This window comes from Oncorhynchus keta, chromosome 1 (genome assembly GCF_023373465.1).
Source record: "Oncorhynchus keta strain PuntledgeMale-10-30-2019 chromosome 1, Oket_V2, whole genome shotgun sequence".
Classification (NCBI taxonomy): domain Eukaryota; kingdom Metazoa; phylum Chordata; class Actinopteri; order Salmoniformes; family Salmonidae; genus Oncorhynchus; species Oncorhynchus keta.
The window spans coordinates 29,748,324-29,769,608 of NC_068421.1; the positions used below are offsets into that span (position 1 = coordinate 29,748,324).

The 21,285-nt window shown below is 45.9% G+C and overlaps 1 protein-coding gene across 2 annotated transcripts in view; it reads right to left on the minus strand.

Moving 5' to 3' along the window:
* The window catches only part of LOC118367402 (calcium-binding protein 8-like), a 69,773-nt gene that overhangs the window by 22,409 nt on the left and 26,079 nt on the right, over positions 1 to 21,285 (minus strand). For both annotated transcript variants that reach the window (XM_052520975.1, XM_035750974.2), the window contains exon 4: positions 19,477 to 19,589. In XM_052520975.1, coding sequence (XP_052376935.1) covers positions 19,477 to 19,589 — 113 coding nt within the window. The remainder of the gene's footprint in view (positions 1 to 19,476; positions 19,590 to 21,285) is intronic.

The following is a 21,285-nucleotide window of genomic DNA, read 5'->3' on the forward strand; positions in this document are numbered from 1 at the left end:
CAGCCACACACCCAATGAGCACAGCCACACACCCAATTAGCACAGCCACACACCCAATTAGCACAGCCACACACCCAATTAGCACAGCCACACACCCAATGAGCACAGCCACACACCCAATGAGCACAGCCACACACCCAATGAGCACAGCCACACACCCAATTAGCACAGCCACACACCCAATGAGCACAGCCACACACCCAATGCCACACACCCAATTAGCACAGCCACACACCCAATGAGCACAGCCACACACCCAATTAGCACAGCCACACACCCAATTAGCACAGCCACACACCTAATGAGCACAGCCACACACCCAATGAGCACAGCCACACACCCAATGAGCACAGCCACACACCCAATGAGCACAGCCACACACCCAATTAGCACAGCCACACACCCAATGAGCACAGCCACACACCCAATTAGCACAGCCACACACCCAATTAGCACAGCCACACACCCAATGAGCACAGCCACACACCCAATGAGCACAGCCACACACCCAATGAGCACAGCCACACACCCAATGAGCACAGCCACACACCCAATGAGCACAGCCACACACCCAATGAGCACAGCCACACACCCAATTAGCACAGCCACACACCCAATGAGCACAGCCACACACCCAATGAGCAAAACACTACAGATCCTTTGCAAACACTCTTTTTAAAAACCACACTTTGTCACCATATGAAACACACACGTTTCACATTAATATACTTTGTTTGCACGAGTTACACTCTGCTGTGATAAACATAAAACACTTTTAGCACTTCTACTTCCCTATGATTAGAGTAGGCTACTATCAACAAAGTACAAATATAATGTAAATTCACCAAACACTACACAAGACCAATGTTGCAGACTGAAGAAACTCATTTATTTCTCAACACGCCCAAAATGTTGACATGGAGATTCATAATACTGTAACCAAACGTCACTTTACGTATTGTAAGTTAAAAAAACTATTTTTTTAAATAACTAGACACTGTCATTTCGCCTAGCTGGATCTGGCCAGAGAATTTCATCAACATCGCAGGCAATGTTGTCATTAGCAAGACACCTTGGAAAGAAACGTCTTGAATGACCAATCCATCCTTGCATTGCTGCTACCTCCATCTGGTCACAGGCCTCCTCCATGGCTTGGATGAGGGGTACCTCAGCCTGGAGACGGAGATCATATACCTTCCACCGCCATGCCGAGAAAAACTCTTCTATACGGTTGAGGAATGGAGAGTATGGTGGAAGATATAGGACGGTGAAATGTGGATGTTGATCAAACCAGTTCTGAACCAGAGCAGAGCGGTGGAAAGACACATTGTCCCAGACAACAATGTATTGCATATGATCGATTTGATTTGCTGCTGTTATGTTGCTGTGTTGTAAGGGTCCATATGGGCATGGCGGTGGAGGACCCCATTCTGTGTAATGGCTGCACAGAGTGTTATATTACCCCCACGTTGCCCTGGGACATTGACTATAGCCCTGTGGCCAATGATGTTTCTTCCCATCCTTCGTGTTCTCGTCAGGTTGAACCCAGCCTCATCTACGTAAATAAACTCACACTGCTAAAGTGAATACATACCTCTGCATAATCATGCCGCAGTCGTTTCACCCTTTCGGAATTGCGCCCGAAAGGCACTCGATAAATTTGCTTCATTTGAATATGTTTTTTGTTTAGGATGCGTGCCAGTGTTGATGTTGAGACCTGATGGATATCGTTGAAAATGGCGTGGTTATTGACAATGTTAGCTTGGAACTGCTTGAGTGTTATAGCATTGTTGGCCAAAACCATGTTTACTATCTCCCTCTCTTGCTGTTCTGTGAACATAGGAGGCTTTCCCATTTGTCGTCCCTGACCCTCAATCCTATGTAGAAAGAAAAAAACAGTATACAATAGTACAGTAATTTCACAGGAAAAGGTAACAGAAGTGCTGATAGTGCATAGAATACAGTACTGTAAGCAGTTACTGAAACCGTGCAGATGTTTTTGATATGATGATATTTTTACAATACCTATTTTCCAGTCGAAATGTTCTCATCACACTTGCCACTGTAAATCGGCTTAGATTTGGCTGTACTCGCAGTCCAGCCTCCCTCAGCGTCAGGCCGTGGTTGACAACGTGGTCAACCAGTGTTGCGCGGACCTCATTTGTCAGATTCGGTCCTCTTTGAGCACCTTCTTGTCTTCCTCTTCCTCCCCTTCCTCCTCGTCCTCCTCGTTCTCGTCCTCCTCCTCCTCCTCCTCGTCTTACTCTTTCTCTGACTCTTTCCATTATGCTTGAAGACCGATGAACTCACCTGCTGCTATTTATAGTGCTTATACACCTGATTGGTGTGTCTACAATTAAGCAAACGAGTGTTTGCACACCTGATGACTGTGTTGAACCAATTGGTTGGACGGTGTGGTAATTTGACAGTCAGTGCTTTGGTATTGCAAGGACGTGACTTCATGATAGATTTTTGTGTGTAATGTGTGTTTAGTGTTTTGCAAATCACTGTGTGTAGAGTTTTGCAACAAGTGTGAGGTTGACAATGTGCTTATAGTTGTGCAAATATGGGCTGATGTTTTGCTTCTTGAGTGTAAGGTTTTGCTAATAGTGTACTACTTTTCATTTTAGTGTGTAAGCAATCCAAAAAAACTGTAACCTGTTTCAAATGATGCGACACAACCAATATAAGCAAGTTCAGAGAGCAAACAGGTTGTTGAAGGTGGGAAGGAGAAAGTCTGAGAATGGATACTGTAGTACAGTGCATTGCAGGCTGTATACTGTACAATAGACAAATTGTATGGTCCTGAACATTGTACTTTCCATTTATTAACAGTACTGACTGCTCAATAGATTTTGACTGGTTGCAGGTTCATATCAACAAAGAACAAGAATTACAGTATCACAGAGACAAATGACAAGTTTGTGAGATGCAAGGTACAGTACTGTAAACATAGGGGTACAAGGAGGAGGAAGAACAAAAAACAAAATTGCAAAGAGCAAAGCAGAGTAGATTAAAAATGTACTTCTCCCTGAGAATTGTATGTTTTGAACAATGTGTTTTCTATTTTTCGGTGCATTGTTTACTGACTGCTTGGGAGTGTATATAATTTTGATCACTTTGTTTATGATTTAAGAGCAGCGTTTGATTTTGAACACAGGTAAAACTGTTTTGAGGCGAATGCTTCATTTTGCAAGGGGAGTCAGAGGTTATGTAAATAGTGCTTGAAGATGAGGTTTTGTGTTTAATGTTTTCAGGAAATGGAGGAAGGTTTCAGAAATTGTGTTTTAGCAATTGACAAAAACTGTAAACATTGTTTTAATATTTTAGGATGTATAACAGTCCAGCAAAATGTCATGCCTAAATAATAAGCATATTTTGAGAGAGAAAGAGAGGGATAGAGAGAGAGAGAGAGAGAGAGAGAGAGAGAGAGAGAGAGAGAGAGAGAGAGAGAGACGGAGAGATAGAGAGAGACGGAGAGAGAGAGAGAGAGACGGAGAGAGAGAGAGAGAGACGGAGAGAGAGAGAGAGACGGAGAGAGAGAGAGAGACGGAGAGAGAGAGAGAGACGGAGAGAGAGAGAGAGACGGAGAGAGAGAGAGAGACGAGAGAGAGAGAGAGAGAGAGAGAGACAGAGACAGAGACAGAGACAGAGACAGAGACAGAGACAGAGACAGAGACAGAGACAGAGACAGAGACAGAGACAGAGACAGAGACAGAGACAGAGACAGAGACAGAGACAGAGACAGAGACAGAGACAGAGAGAGAGAGAGAGAGAGAGAGAGAGAGAGAGAGAGAGAGAGAGAGAGAGAGAGAGAGAGAGAGAGAGAGAGAGAGAGGGAGAGGGAGAGGGAGAGAGAGACATTGACTGACTGAGTGTGGGCTGTAAGAATAATGCAATGGTAATGTCTCTTACACAGATTCAGTTCACTGAGGCTGTATGAAAGCAGCTTTTATATACAGCTTTTAAAAGGCGGTAGCTCATACAAAGGTTTGGTGATAATGAATAGAATGGTCTCCTTAATTAAGGTTTCACATGATATAAAGCCCAGAGAGAAAGGCCAGATTTTGAGATCATTAAAGAGACTGCGTATTGTGTATATGTAGCAAATGGGGACCTGTAAATGTCCAGAGTTTGATTGTCGGAATGAGATGGATTGGGAGGAAAGAGATACAGCTAAGCAAGCACAGTGACGTCCTTTCAAATGGTCAGCTCAACCACTGGGTTCGTTGTGGAGTACGCTTGGGGAGTGAATGTCGTAGATGGGGATCTGTGAAACTTACAGCATGAAAATGCTCTTATAGAGGCCATTTCCTTAGTTAGTAACAAATATCAACAAATAATTTGTCATTTCTTTGGCATGGTCAGAATTAACTGCCAAGGGCTGGTTGAATGCAGAGGGGAGATGTAGTTTATTTGCGTTTCTGTCTTGCTTCGGTGTACTGGGGTGATGTCGATGTAAATGTGTCAACATATTTGAGGTATTGGCAGCTGCATAGGCTATTCTCACTGAGCGTGTCACCATACTGTTAACCTTTTATCCACAACTCTCAGTCCATCGCCGTTGTAATCTACTGGGAAGCCAAAATGTTACCAAAATTGGAGATTTAAACAATGATGGAGGATTCTCCAATTCTGGTTTATTGACACCACCACTTGCCATCGCAGGGGCTACAGAACTAGTTCCCAGCTGCGCCTCACAAAATGACATTTTAAAATGTGCCAATTAGGATTATCATTTTGATTACATCTTGCGCATAGGCTGTTGTTGTTTTAACGGAATAGCCTGAAATGTTTTTCAGTTCAGATTTACAACGCAACGTAGGCATAGAAACAATGTTGGCACTGTATCCCTTCAGAGAATAGATTTCTCCAATAACAGAGTATGAGAAACCAGAGGCTGCTGTGTTGAATCACAATCATTTCCTGTCACGAACTCCACAAACTCCTGTCACGAACTCAAGTAGCTCACATCAAATCAAATCAACTTGTATTTGTCACATACACATGCTTAGCAGATGTTATTGCGGGTGTAGAGAAATGCTTGTGTTTCTAGCTCCAACATTGCAGTAATATCGAACAATTCATACACACAATATACACAACCTAAAAGTAAAAGAATGGAATTAAGGAATATATAAATATTAGGATGAGCAATGTTGGAGTGGCATAGACTAAAATATATTAGAATAGAATACAGTATATGATGAGTAAAGCAACAAATATGTAAACATGATTAAAGTGACTAATGTTCCATAATCGAAGTGGCCAGTGATTTCAAGTCTATGTGTATGGGGCAGCAGCCTCTAAGGTGCAGGGTTACGTAGCCGGGTGGAAGCCTTCTGCGCCTCCACCTGTTATTTCGGCCTGTTGTTTATGAAGTTTTTATTTTGTTTCTAAGTGTTTGTGTCAACACCTGCTACCAACTAGCCAGCTAGCTATCTAGGTTGCAATGGAACCCGCTTCTCCTGGAATGTAGAAACCGCTGTAGAAACCGTGTATATTACGCTTTGTCCACGGCAATATTGACATTCTGGAGCTCCGATGTGGCAGTTGTTTGCTTGTGGAGGATTACAGGAATGAGGTAGCTATCCATAGCAAGCACATTTCTATTCTGCATGAGTTTATGGGGAAAACGCTTTCTCCTTCTCAACTCCTGTCGCCGCTCGGGCCTGACGTATACTGCAAAGTGGACTGGAGTGTCTGCGAGAGGTTCGGAGCAGACTGACATAAGGAATAGCTTCAATGCACTCAATGACATCGTTGTTGAGTTCGGCTCCTTTCCCTGTCTCTGGATCTGACGGGGCACTGCCTGCTGTGGGAGGTCTGGACGTATCGCCGGGAGCAGTGGGCGGGCGTATGCTATCCTGCTTCTTGTGTGCCTCAACTAAATCTTGTAATAAATCATGTGGAAATTGAGCAAGTGGTCATGGTCAAAACAAAGCACAGATCAGCATTTTTAACAAGACTATCAGATCCTACAGGTTTTAGTTTTGTCGCACTTGGTCTACTGGTCAGGTGCCACAAAGAGGGACATCGGAATGTAAATGTATACTGAGAGCTAACATGAATAATATGCATGTACATCTCTCTTGGCTCAAAGTGGAGGAGAGATTGACTTCATTACTACTTGTTTTTGTAAGAAGTGTTGACAAGCTGAATGCACAGAGGTGTCTGTTTAAACTACTAGCACACAGCTCAGACACTCATGCATACCCCACAAGACATGCCACCAGAGGTCTCTTCACAATTCCAAAGTCAAGAACAGACTATGGGAGTCACACAGTACTACATAGAGCCATGGCTACATGGAACTCTATTCCACATCAGGTAACTGATGCAAGCAGTAGAATCAGATTTAAGAAACACATAACAACACACTTTATGGAATAGCAAAAACTGCGAAGAGACACACAGGCACATACACATGATAAGACACGCACTCTACACACATACACATGATAAGACACACACTCTACACACGTACACATTAATGTTGTATTGTAAATATGTGATAGTGGAGTAGTGGCCTGAGGGAACACACTGTATTGGGTAGTGTTATGAAAGGTAATGCCATGTAAAAATGTTTAATTGTATATAACTGCCCGAATGTTTCTGGACCCCAGGAAGAGTAGGAAGAGTAGTAATGGGGATCCTTAATAAATACAAATACAAAATAACCTATAGGCCTTGTGTTTTTATTGAGTATTTTATTTTATTTTAATGTAAGTGTACACACATTACATAGCCTACATGCCAATCGCCAAATGCAGAGGGAAAAAGGAGAATGTTTAATTAGTTCATATTAAGGCGCTATGAGAGGTTCTAGACCTACAGTCAGTGTCCGGATTTCAGTTTCTATTTAACCCATCTGAACAGTAGGCTACAGTTCCCTTGACTTGTCATAGACCTGTCTTGTGACAGTCTTGTGACTGTTGAATTTATATAGTGCCTCACAATCGATGCACATAACATAACTGCTATCATCCTCTTTTACCATTTCACCAAATCCTCCACAAACAGGACTGTTCTGGCCCTCCCTTCTCTTTATTTTCAACTCTCCAATTCACAGCTTTTCTCTTATTGAATCAAACTCTGACATTGTCCTTTTTGCCTCTGTGGATCAACCTTAACTTTTCTGTTGTTCCCAAAAGCATTTGGCGATTGGCGTGTAAGCTTTTTAGCGTGGGTACAGTTAGGCCCTAAAGCCTACGCACTAATGCCAGTTAGCCTAAAATAATTAAAGAAAAACTTCAATGTAGCCTATAGATATACATTGCACAAAATGTACAAATGTATGGATTTTTTAAGTTATTCTTTTCCCTTTATTCAGCCTGCCCTCTACCCACCTGCCCTTCATCCACCTGCCCTCCACCCACCTGCCCTCCACCCACCTGCCCTCCACCCACCTGCCCTCCACCCACCTGCCCTCCACCCACCTGCCCTTCATCCACCTGCCCTCCACCCACCTGCCCTCCACCCACCTGCCCTCCACCCACCTGCCCTCCACCCACCTGCCCTCCATCCACCTGCCCTCCATCCACCTGCCCTCCATCCACCTGCCCTCCACCCACCTGCCCTCCACCCACCTGCCCTCCACCCACCTGCCCTCCACCCACCTGCCCTTCATCCACCTGCCCTCCATCCACCTGCCCTCCATCCACCTGCCCTCCACCCACCTGCCCTCCACCCACCTGCCCTTCATCCACACAATATTTAATATCCCTAAACCCACCTGCAGGGACAGCGTGTTATGAGTCAACCTGGACATCGCTATTCTGTTGAGAGTCTTTTGTATTCTGCAGTACTAATAAGAAACAGAGTAAAAGGAGTGACATATAAAGCTCTCATAACACAAGTGTACTTTGTAGCCTTGCTAGATTTGTGTGCTGGTCAGAGGCAGGGAGATGAAGATGGAGAGGGAGAGGAAGATGGAGAGTAATGCCTTTTATGCACTCAGGAATACTTAAAAGTTGGAGACTCTTACTTAAAGTAGAGAATATCAAAGCAATGACACTCAAGCCCCAAACCACATGAAAAGCTGATGAGGCGTGACTGTAATTGTGGTATCATTAGAGAAACCCTGGGAATGCGAGAGACAGATGATTAACATTACCATCAACACGGACGTGAGACGTTTGCTGTTGTCTAATTACATGCACATATTCACCCCAATGGGATCATTCGGTACATTAACAACTTCTACAAGAGCAGAGATGAGTGAGTAGGTAGGTGAGAGCCATGACAGAATGTTAAATAATTTCTCACTGAAGCAACCAACGTCTACAACTGGGAAGGATGTGAGTGTGACATCACCACCCTAACATTAGTAGATTGACTTGCTCTACCCAGCAAACCATAAACTTGAACTTACTCCATTGACGTCACTGTATGACTAAGTTAAAATTCGACTTGAGGAAGTTAGTATTCGGTTAGATTGGATGACACAGTATGTCATAAGGTTTTGTAATCAACTGCAAAAAATAAAGTTGACTGTTTAGCTTTCAGTTAACAGAAAAACAGGACACTGGGCTTAAGAACTCCTCTGCTGAGGCACCAGTTGCAGAACCCCTGAAGACCTCTAAAGTCTGAAGTGTCTTAAATAAGTTAGCTGCCTTGTGCCTTCTTCAGCCTGCTTCTTAGTGTGACTGAGCTGAAGAGCCTTGTGCTTGGTAAAACACACGCACACACACGCACACACAAACACCAGCCTAGTGTTTCTCAGAGAGACTGAGCCGAGAAGCACTGTGCCTGCTTGGTGACACACATAGCCCTTGATGGAGAAAGACCCTGAAGCAACATGCCACAGAGAATAAATACTTAAAAGCACCGTCCTCATCCTCCCCTCCGAAGCATCAGAGATTTATGAAACGCCAGCAGAAGCATTGACAGCCAGGAACTTTCATAAGGTTGCTCTCCTCGTCTCCTGGCTAATGCTTTCAGTGTCACAGAATTGTTGTGCGTCTGCCCCGTCATCCTGATTCATGTTTTATGGAACAGGTTGGCTATTCAAACCTATTCAGATTTCACCTCGGATGTGTTCTGCCAAGAGGCACAGTCATAACGCTGTGATGTGAAAGCTTTGCCGCTCTTGTTTGCTGATCGTTCATCATAGCCTCTGTCTAGTTTTCTTTCCATCAATCAATCAAATAAATGTATTTTATGAAGCTCTTTTTACATCAACAAAGTGCTTAACAGATATACTAAATACCCACTCTGCACAAACTGGTTGAATCAACATTGTTTCCAAGTAATTTCAACAACAAAAAATGTATGTGATTACGTTGAATGAACACGGAAAACAGATTGAATTTGCAAAGGTCAACAACGTAAAGGACTTTTGGGAATGTATGTATTTTTTTCACCCAACTTTTAACCTAAATCCAATAACATGTTTCAAATATTTGTTGATTTCATGTTGAATTCACATTAGTTATAAAAATAAAGAGAGTTGCACACTCTATGTAAACTCCTAGTAATTCATTGGGTAAATCACCAATGTTTCGCCATCACTGGCCCTGTATATATATATATATATACACATAGAGAAAGAGAAAGAGAAAGAGAGAGAGAGAGAAAGAGAAAGAGAGAGAGAGAGAGAGAGAGAGAGAGAGAGAGAGAGAGAGAGAGAGAGAGAGAGAGAGAAAGTATGCGACTCTTTATTTTTATAGCTTATTGTTTATTTGGCTTTAGTCAGCACCTCTACATAAAATAATTTTCTCTGGTTGTGCGTCTGCTCATGTTTTTTTATTCAAATTCACATAGGTTGACAACTCAATATAAATCAAAACTGGATGTTGAAATGACATCTGTGTCCAGCGGGTATAGAGTACTATGTTCATTAAGGTTAAGTGTTGGCACTCTATTTACAGTAACTGAAACACATCCATATGGAATGGAAGTTGGGCTCGTGCCCATATGGTTATTGTTTGCATTTACCAAGAACGATAAACTGCACTTTTACTCTTTGATTGGCAAAGAACAACATTGCCGGTTGTTTTTGATGCAGTCTTAGCTTAGCTTAGGTACCCGTCTCTTGAGCTAAGCTATGTGCCAAAGAGTGGCAAATCAATTTATAACATTTTTGACATGCGTTTTTCTGGATTTTTTGTTGTTATATTGTCTCTCACTGTTCAAATAAACCTACCATTAAAATTATAGACTGATCATTTCTTAGTCAGTGGGCAAACGTACAAAATCAGCAGGGGATCAAATACTTTTTCCCTCACCGTACCTCAGGAAACTGGACATTAAAATGTAAAACTGTAGGCTACAATACATCGACCATGGAGAATGAGGTGGGATTATCAGGATGGAATCACATTAAGATATTATTTTCTGAATAGCAAACAGATACTGTATACGGTGTATCATCACAAACAAGATTAAATTAGCAAGATTATCAACCAAGTGCCTCTGGATATTCATTTATCAAACAATGAAAAATGTGAGTATGTATATGAGGGAACCAATTCCTCGAAAGACACAAGACCAACTCCAACCCCCCTCTTTGGAGGACAACTATAGACACAGGAGTAGCTAGAAATCATCTGAGCAACTCCAATTCCCAGATTTCCCCCCACTTCTCAGAAAGATACAGCCACGCGCTCTGGTCTCCATCCTCCCGCCTCATATCAGCAAGTCAAGGTCAGAGCAGCTCATCTCAGCCAAACAGGGTTGGCACGGAGACCACTGTGTCTGCACCTGCAGCACCAGAGAGCATGTCCTCACAGTGAAAACCAAGAGCTCCTGCTCCCCAGAGACAGACTGGGTCACAGCCATGATAGCATCAGAGAGAGAACCCTGCCAAGTGTGCTCCACAGAGCCAAATGTCCCTCTCTTTCTCTCTCTCTCCGTCCTGGACTGTTCTCTCTCTCTCCCTCTCTCTCTCCCTGAGTGTGGTTCTCTCTCTCTCCCTCTCTCTCCCTGAGTGTGGTTCTCTCTCTCTCCCTCTCTCTCTCCCTGAGTGTGGTTCTCTCTCTCTCCCTCTCTCTCTCCCTGAGTGTGGCTCTCTCTCTCTCCCTCTCTCTCTCCCTGAGTGTGGTTCTCTCTCTCTCCCTCTCTCTCTCCCTGAGTGTGGTTCTCTCTCTCTCCCTCTCTCTCTCCCTGAGTGTGGCTCTCTCTCTCTCCCTCTCTCTCTCCCTGAGTGTGGTTCTCTCTCTCTCCCTCTCTCTCTCCCTGAGTGTGGTTCTCTCTCTCTCCCTCTCTCTCTCCCTGAGTGTGGTTCTCTCTCTCTCCCTCTCTCTCTCCCTGAGTGTGGTTCTCTCTCTCTCCCTCTCTCTCTCCCTGAGTGTGGTTCTCTCTCTCTCCCTCTCTCTCTCCCTGAGTGTGGTTCTCTCTCTCTCCCTCTCTCTCTCCCTGAGTGTGGCTCTCTCTCTCTCCCTCTCTCTGAGTGTGGTTCTCTCTCTCTCCCTCTCTCTCTCCCTAAGTGTGGCTCTCTCTCTCTCCCTCTCTCTCTCCCTGAGTGTGGTTCTCTCTCTCTCCCTCTCTCTCTCTCTGAGTGTGGTTCTCTCTCTCTCCCTCTCTCTCTCCCTGAGTGTGGTTCTCTCTCTCTCTAAGTGTTGTTCTTTCACTCGCTCTCGTTGTCTTTCTCTCCCTTTCACTCTTTGATTAATTCGCTTTCACCCCCTACTTCTGTTACTCGCTCGAATCTTCTCACCCTGTCACTTTCACTCTCTACTCTGACTGACTCCCTCGCTAGCTATCATCCTCTCCCCCTCCATTTCAGTGCAAGAACATCTGGCCAAACGGCGCATGGATTATGTCCTGCCACCATCTCCAAGGCAGGAGGCACTGTGTGTCAGTGTGTCAGACAAGACAACATCTGGCCATCAGGAACTGTCACACTACACTCTGCCTCTACACACTACACTCTGCCTCTACACACTACACTCTGCCTCTACACACTACACTCTGCCGCTACACACTACACACTGACACACTGCACTCTGCCTCTACACACTACATCTGCCTCTACACACTGACACACTACACTCTGCCTCTACACACTACACACAGACAAACTACACTCTGCCTCTACACTCTGCCTCTACACACTGACACACTGCACTCTGCCTCTACACTCTGGCGCTACACACTACACACTGACACACTGACACACTACACTCTGCCTCTACACACTACACACAGACAAACTACACTCTGCCTCTACACTCTGCCTCTACACACTGACACACTGCACTCTGCCTCTACACACTACACTCTACCCCTTCACACTACACACTGACACACTACACTCTGCCGCTACACACTACACTCTACCCATTCACACTACACACTGACACACTACACTCTGCCTCTACACACTACACTCTGCCTCTACACACTACACTCTGCCTCTACACACTGACACACTACGCTCTGCCGCTACACACTACACACTGACACACTGCACTCTGCCTCTACACACTGACACACTGCACTCTGCCTCTACACACTACACTCTACCCCTTCACACTACACACTGACACACTACACTCTGCCTCTACACACTACACTCTGCCTCTACACACTACACTCTGCCTCTACACACTACACTATACCCCTTCACACTACACACTGACACACTACACTCTGCCTCTACACACTGACACACTGCGCTCTGCCTCTACACACCGACACACTACACTCTGCCTCTACACACTATACTCTACCCCTTCAAACTACACACTGACACACTACACTCTGCCTCTACACACTACACACTGACACACTACACTCTGCCTCTACACACTACAGACGGACACACTGCCTCTATACACTACACTCTGCCTCTACACTCTGTCGCTACACACTACACACTGACACACTACACTCTGCCTCTACACACTGACACACTGCACTCTGCCTCTACACACTACACTCTACCCCTTCACACTACACACTGACACACTACACTCTGCCTCTACACACTACACTCTACCCATTCACACTACACACTGACACACTACACTCTGCCTCTACACACTACACTCTGCCTCTACACACTACACTCTGCCTCTACACACTGACACACTACGCTCTGCCGCTACACACTACACACTGACACACTGCACTCTGCCTCTACACACTGACACACTGCACTCTGCCTCTACACACTACACTCTACCCCTTCACACTACACACTGACACACTACACTCTGCCTCTACACACTACACTCTGCCTCTACACACTACACTCTGCCTCTACACACTGACACACTACACTCTGTCGCTACACACTACACACTGACACACTGCACTCTGCCTCTACACACTACACTCTGCCTCTACACACTACACAAACTACACTCTGCCTCTACACTCTGCCTCTACACACTGACACACTGCACTCTGCCTCTACACACTGACACACTGACACACTGCCTCTACACTCTGGCGCTACACACTACACACTGACACACTGCACTCTGCCTCTACACACTACATCTGCCTCTACACACTGACACACTACACTCTGCCTCTACACACTACACACAGACAAACTACACTCTGCCTCTACACTCTGCCTCTACACACTGACACACTGCACTCTGCCTCTACACACTGACACACTGCCTCTACACTCTGGCGCTACACACTACACACTGACACACTACACTCTGCCTCTACACACTACACACAGACAAACTACACTCTGCCTCTACACACTGACACACTGCACTCTGCCTCTACACACTACACTCTGCCTCTACACACTACACACTGACACACTACACTCTGCCTCTACACTACACACTACACTCTGCCTCTACACACTACCCATTCACACTACACACTGACACACTACACTCTGCCTCTACACACTACACTCTACCCATTCACACTACACACTGACACACTACACTCTGCCTCTACACACTACACTCTGCCTCTACACACTACACTCTGCCTCTACACACTGACACACTACACTCTGTCGCTACACACTACACACTGACACACTGCACTCTGCCTCTACACACTACACTCTGCCTCTACACACTACACACTGACACACTACACTCTGCCTCTACACTCTGTCGCTACACACTACACTCTGCCTCTACACACTACACTCTACCCATTCACACTACACACTGACACACTACACTCTGCCTCTACACACTACACTCTGCCTCTACACACTGACACACTACACTCTGTCGCTACACACTACACACTGACACACTGCACTCTGCCTCTACACACTACACTCTGCCTCTACACACTACACACTGACACACTACACTCTGCCTCTACACTCTGTCGCTACACACTACACACTGACACACTACACTCTGCCTCTACACACTGACACACTGCACTCTGCCTCTACACACTACACTCTACCCCTTCACACTACACACTGACACACTACACTCTGCCTCTACACACTACACTCTACCCATTCACACTACACACTGACACACTACACTCTGCCTCTACACACTACACTCTGCCTCTACACACTGACACACTACGCTCTGCCGCTACACACTACACACTGACACACTGCACTCTGCCTCTACACACTGACACACTGCACTCTGCCTCTACACACTACACTCAACCCCTTCACACTACACACTGACACACTACACTCTGCCTCTACACACTACACTCTGCCTCTACACACTACACTCTGCCTCTACACACTACACTCTACCCATTCACACTACACACTGACACACTACACTCTGCCTCTACACACTACACTCTGCCTCTACTCACTGACACACTGCCTCTACACACTACACTCTGCCTCTACACACTACACTCTGCCACTACACACTGACACACTACACTCTGCCTCTACACACTACACTCTATCCCTTCACACTACACTGTGCCTCTACACTCTGCCTCTACACACTACACTCTACCCCTTCACACTACACACTGTGCCTCTACACTCTGCCTCTACACACTACACTCTGCCTCTACTCACTGACACACTGCCTCTACACACTACACTCTGCCTCTACACACTACACTCTGCCACTACACACTGACACACTGCACTCTGCCTCTACACACTACACTCTGCCTCTACACACTACACACTGACACACTACACTCTGCCTCTACCTACACACTACACACTGACACACTACACTCTGCCTCTACACACTGACACACTGCACTCTGCCTCTACACACTACACTCTACCCCTTCACACTACACACTGACACACTACACTCTGCCTCTACACACTACACTCTACCCCTTCACACTACACACTGACACACTACACTCTGCCTCTACACACTACACTCTGCCTCTACACACTACACTCTGCCTCAACACACTGACACACTACGCTCTGCCGCTACACACTACACACTGACACACTGCACTCTGCCTCTACACACTGACACACTGCACTCTGCCTCTACACACTACACTCTACCCTTCACACTACACACTGACACACTACACTCTGCCTCTACACACTACACTCTGCCTCTACACACTACACTCTGCCTCTACACACTACACACTGACACACTACACTCTGCCTCTACACACTACACTCTGCCTCTACACACTACACTCTGCCTCTACTCACTGACACACTGCCTCTACACACTACACTCTGCCTCTACACACTATACTCTGCCACTACACACTGACACACTACACTCTGCCTCTACACACTACACTCTGCCTCTACACACTACACTCTGCCTCTACACACTACACTCTACCCATTCACACTACACACTGACACACTACACTCTGCCTCTACACACTACACTCTGCCTCTACACACTACACTCTGCCTCTACACACTACACTCTGCCTCTACACACTACACTCGCCCCCTTCACACTACACTCGCCCCCTTCACACTACACTCTGCCTCTACACACTACACTCTGCCTTTACACTACACACTGACACACTACACTCTGCCTCTACACACTACACTCTGCGTCTACACACTACACTCTACCCCTTCACACTACACACTGAAACACTACACTCTACCTCTACACACTACACTCTGCCTCTACACACTACACTCTGCCTCTACACACTGCACTCTGCCTCTACACACTACACTCTACCCCTTCACACTACACACTGACACACTACACTCTGCCTCTACACACTACACTCTACCCCTTCACACTACACACTGACACACTACACTCTGCCTCTACACACTACACTCTACCCCTTCACACTACACACTGACACACTACACTCTGCCTCTACACACTACACTCTGCCTCTACACACTACACTCTGCCTCTACACACTACACTCTGCCTCTACACACTGACACACTACACTCTGTCGCTACACACTACACACTGACACACTGCACTCTGCCTCTACACACGGACACACTGCACTCTGCCTCTACTCACTGACACACTGCCTCTACACACTACACTCTGCCTCTACACACTATACTCTGCCACTACACACTGACACACTACACTCTGCCTCTACACACTACACTCTACCCCTTCACACTACACTGTGCCTCTACACTCTGCCTCTACACACTACACTCTACCCCTTCACACTACACACTGAAACACTACACTCTACCTCTACACACTACACTCTGCCTCTACACACTACACTCTGCCTCTACACACTACACTCGCCCCCTTCACACTACACTCGCCCCCTTCACACTACACTCTGCCTCTACACACTACACTCTGCCTCTACACACTACACACTGAAACACTACACTCTACCTCTACACACTACACTCTGCCTCTACACACTACACTGCCTCTACACACTACACTGCCTCTACACACTACACTCTGCTTCTACACACTACACTCTGCCTCTACACACTACACACTGAAACACTACACTCTGCCTCTACACTCTGCCTCTACACACTACACTCTGCCTCTACACACTACACTCTGCTTCTACACACTACACTCTACCCCTTCACACTGACACACTACACTCTGCCTCTACACACTACACTCTACCCCTTCACACTACACTCTGCCTCTACACACTACACTCTGCCTCTACACACTACACTCTACCCATTCACACTACACACTGACACACTACACTCTGCCTCTACACACTACACTCTGCCTCTACACACTACACTTTGTCTCTACACACTACACACTGACACACTGCACTCTGCCTCTACACACTACACTGCCTCTACACACTGCACTCTGCCTCTACACACGGACACACTGCACTCTGCCTCTACTCACTGACACACTGCCTCTACACACTACACTCTGCCTCTACACACTATACTCTGCCACTACACACTGACACACTACACTCTGCCTCTACACACTACACTCTACCCCTTCACACTACACACTGAAACACTACACTCTACCTCTACACACTACACTCTGCCTCTACATACTACACTCTGCCTCTACACACTACACTTTGCCTCTACACACTACACTCGCCCCCTTCACACTACACTCACCCCCTTCACACTACACTCTGCCTCTACACACTACACTCTGCCTCTACACACTACACACTGAAACACTACACTCTACCTCTACACACTACACTCTGCCTCTACACACTACACTCTGCCTCTACACACTACACTGCCTCTACACACTACACTGCCTCTACACACTACACTGCCTCTACACACTACACTCTGCTTCTACACACTACACTCTGCCTCTACATACTACACACTGAAACACTACACTCTGCCTCTACACACTACACTCTGCCTCTACACACTACACTCTGCTTCTACACACTACACTCTACCCCTTCACACTGACACACTACACTCTGCCTCTACACACTACACTCTACCCCTTCACACTACACTCTGCCTCTACACACTACACTCTGCCTCTACACACTACACTCTGCCTCTACACACTACACTCTACCCATTCACACTACACACTGACACACTACACTACACTTTGTCTCTACACACTACACTCTGCCTCTACACACTGACACACTACACTCTGTCGCTACACACTACACACTGACACACTGCACTCTGCCTCTACACACTACACTGCCTCTACACACTACACTCTGCCTCTACACACGGACACACTGCACTCTGCCTCTACTCACTGACACACTGCCTCTACACACTACACTCTGCCTCTACACACTGACACACTACACTCTGCCTCTACACACTACACTCTACCCCTTCACACTACACTGTGCCTCTACACACTACACTCTGCTTCTACACACTACACTCTGCCTCTCACACTAAACTCTACCCCTTCACACTACACTCTGCCTCTACACACTACACTGCCTCTACACACTACACTCTGCCTCTACACACGGACACACTGCACTCTGCCTCTACTCACTGACACACTGCCTCTACACACTACACTCTGCCTCTACACACTGACACACTACACTCTGCCTCTACACACTACACTCTACCCCTTCACACTACACTGTGCCTCTACACACTACACTCTGCCTCTACACACTACACTCTACCCCTTCACACTACACACTGAAACACTACACTCTACCTCTACACACTACACTCTGCCTCTACACACTACACTCTGCCTCTACACACTAAACTCTACCCCTTCACACTACACTCTGTCTCTACACACTACACTCTGCCTCTACACACTACACTCTGCCTCTACACACTACACTCTGCTTCCACACTACACTCTACCCCTTCACACTACACTCTGCCTCTACACACTACACTCGCCCCCTTCACACTACACTCTGCCTCTACACACTACACTCTGCCTCTACACACTACACACTGAAACACTACACTCTACCTCTACACACTACACTCTGCCTCTACACACTACACTCTGCCTCTACACACTACACTCTGCCTCTACACACTACACTGCCTCTACACACTACACTCTGCTTCTACACACTACACTCTGCCTCTACACACTACACACTGAAACACTACACTCTGCCTCTACACACTACACTCTACCCCTTCACACTACACTCTGTCTCTACACACTACACTCTGCCTCTACACACTACACTCTGCCTCTACACACTACACTCTGCCTCTACACACTACACTCTGCCTCTACACACTACACTCTGCCTCTACACACTACACTCTGCCTCTACACACTACACTCTGCCTCTACACACTACACTCTGCTTCTACACACTACACTCTACCCCTTCACACTACACAGTGAAACACTACACTCTGCCTCTACACACTACACTCTGCCTCTACACACTACACTCTGCCTCTACACACTACACTCACACTACACTCTGCATCTACACACTACACTCTGCCTCTACACACTACACTCTGTCTCTACACACTACACTCTACACCTTCACACTACACACTGAAACACTACACTCTGTCTCTTTGATTTCATTGCCAGCTATTGCACAGCCTGGCCATGACTGCAGCTATTGCAGGCCAGTGCTTGGTAAAGGAAAGGTGATAGAAGATAGAGGTTAAAAGAGAGAAGTCCTTACCTGCCAGAATATACTGTCTATTGTGCTCCCCAGGAAGCCCTCCCTGGTTTCAGAAGACAGGAGCTTGGGTCCCAGGATCGTCATGAACTCATCGAAGTCTACCTGCCCGTCTCCTAGACACAGTATGATATGTCTTATTCACAAAGTGTAATTGCAAATCAGTAAGAAGGACAATAACTATATGTTAATTTGAGTCTGTGTTCTTTCCATTCTATACCTATTCTCTCTCCTGCCTCCTCTACTTCATTTCCCTGCAGAAGAGGTTGTGTGCTGCCCATGCAGGATAACTCAATCTGCCCCTTCACTCTTCTTCTCCTCCCTCTCCCCTGACAGGTCTGACCTCCTTAAGGCACGCTGGCATTGTCACATTTGATGCCATCGATTGCCCCTCTCTGTGCCCATGCATATGCAGTGGCATCCTGCCTCATCACTGGGGACAGTCAGCCAGAGTAGACAGTGCAGTCAGGGCCCCTGAGCTATCATGATGGATGGATGGATGGATGGATGGATGGATGGATGGATGGATGGATGGATGGATGGACGGATGGACGGATGGATGGATGGACAGATGGATGGACGGACGGATGGATGTGATTTAAACCATAAACACTTCCTAACAAAAGCAGCTGATGACAGGCATCATGTATTACGAACATTACACCACTATAAAAAGCAAATGGAGCAATTGCAATGCTGATATCTCGAACAAAGACCACAAGCTCATAAACAATCCACCAAGGGTATTCTGCTGAGCTGGATAACAATCTGAGGGATCGTTCTGAAAGTAGGACAGATTATCAGATCAACTCAATGAGTCAATCCATATTTTATAGTGATCAGCTGGACTTTTGTAGCTGCTGCTCAGAAAGAAAGAATCAATGGCCATCCGTGAATGTGTCACGTGTCTCTAATTCACACAGCTGCTAGCTTGGCAAAGACGCAATAAACACCCTCAAATCCCATTTATCTGGCAATGTTCTTGGCTATGGATGCCTCCTTCGTTTGATCACCCTGGTCTTTTGTGTTGTGTCCACAGACATGAAAATGAGATGAGATTGAAGCAAATTTCTTTTCACAGAATGCAAATGTACGTTTTTAAAACATCTCTCACTGTAATAATAGAGACTTAATAGCAACAGCAATCCAGTCCACCCTTCTTATCTTGGCTAGTGAGTTTATCTCCTTCTGAAGGAATGTCTTCACTCAGTCACAGCGAGTGAAATCAACTGACGATTTTAAAGGCATCGCAGATGAGAAATGGTCCTCCAGTTCTCCCCCTCTACCAAACCAACAGGGACTCATACATTGGTTGCTGTCACATCTCAGAATGTACAAGCACTATCTATAACAAATATGACAGATAGGTGCTCCTCGCTGTTCTAACCTGCCATAGCAGGAGACGAAAGCAGTATTTCAAACAAACCTTCAATTTGATAGCAGGTATACTTTAACAGGAGGATACATTGTTTTGCTATTCATTCTTATCTCAAGTGGAGAGGCAATAGGAAGCAGTCCACATCCTTGAGCATTCAGTTATCCCCTTTCTATCATTCTCTGCACCATTCCAACACACTACAGTTTTTTTCCAAAATGCTATAACCACCAATTCCTTATGTGTTTTTTAATCAGAAGTGATTGCTTATGGGTACCTTCATGTGTACCCATGTATGAAAATGAAAATGTGTTTTTTGCAAAACACTAGCTTATTTCCATTGTTTAGCTGGAATGAAATGGTTGTATCCTGTATATTTGACTGTGATATGTGGTTGTCTCACCCAGCTATCTTAAGATGAATGCACTAATACTGTA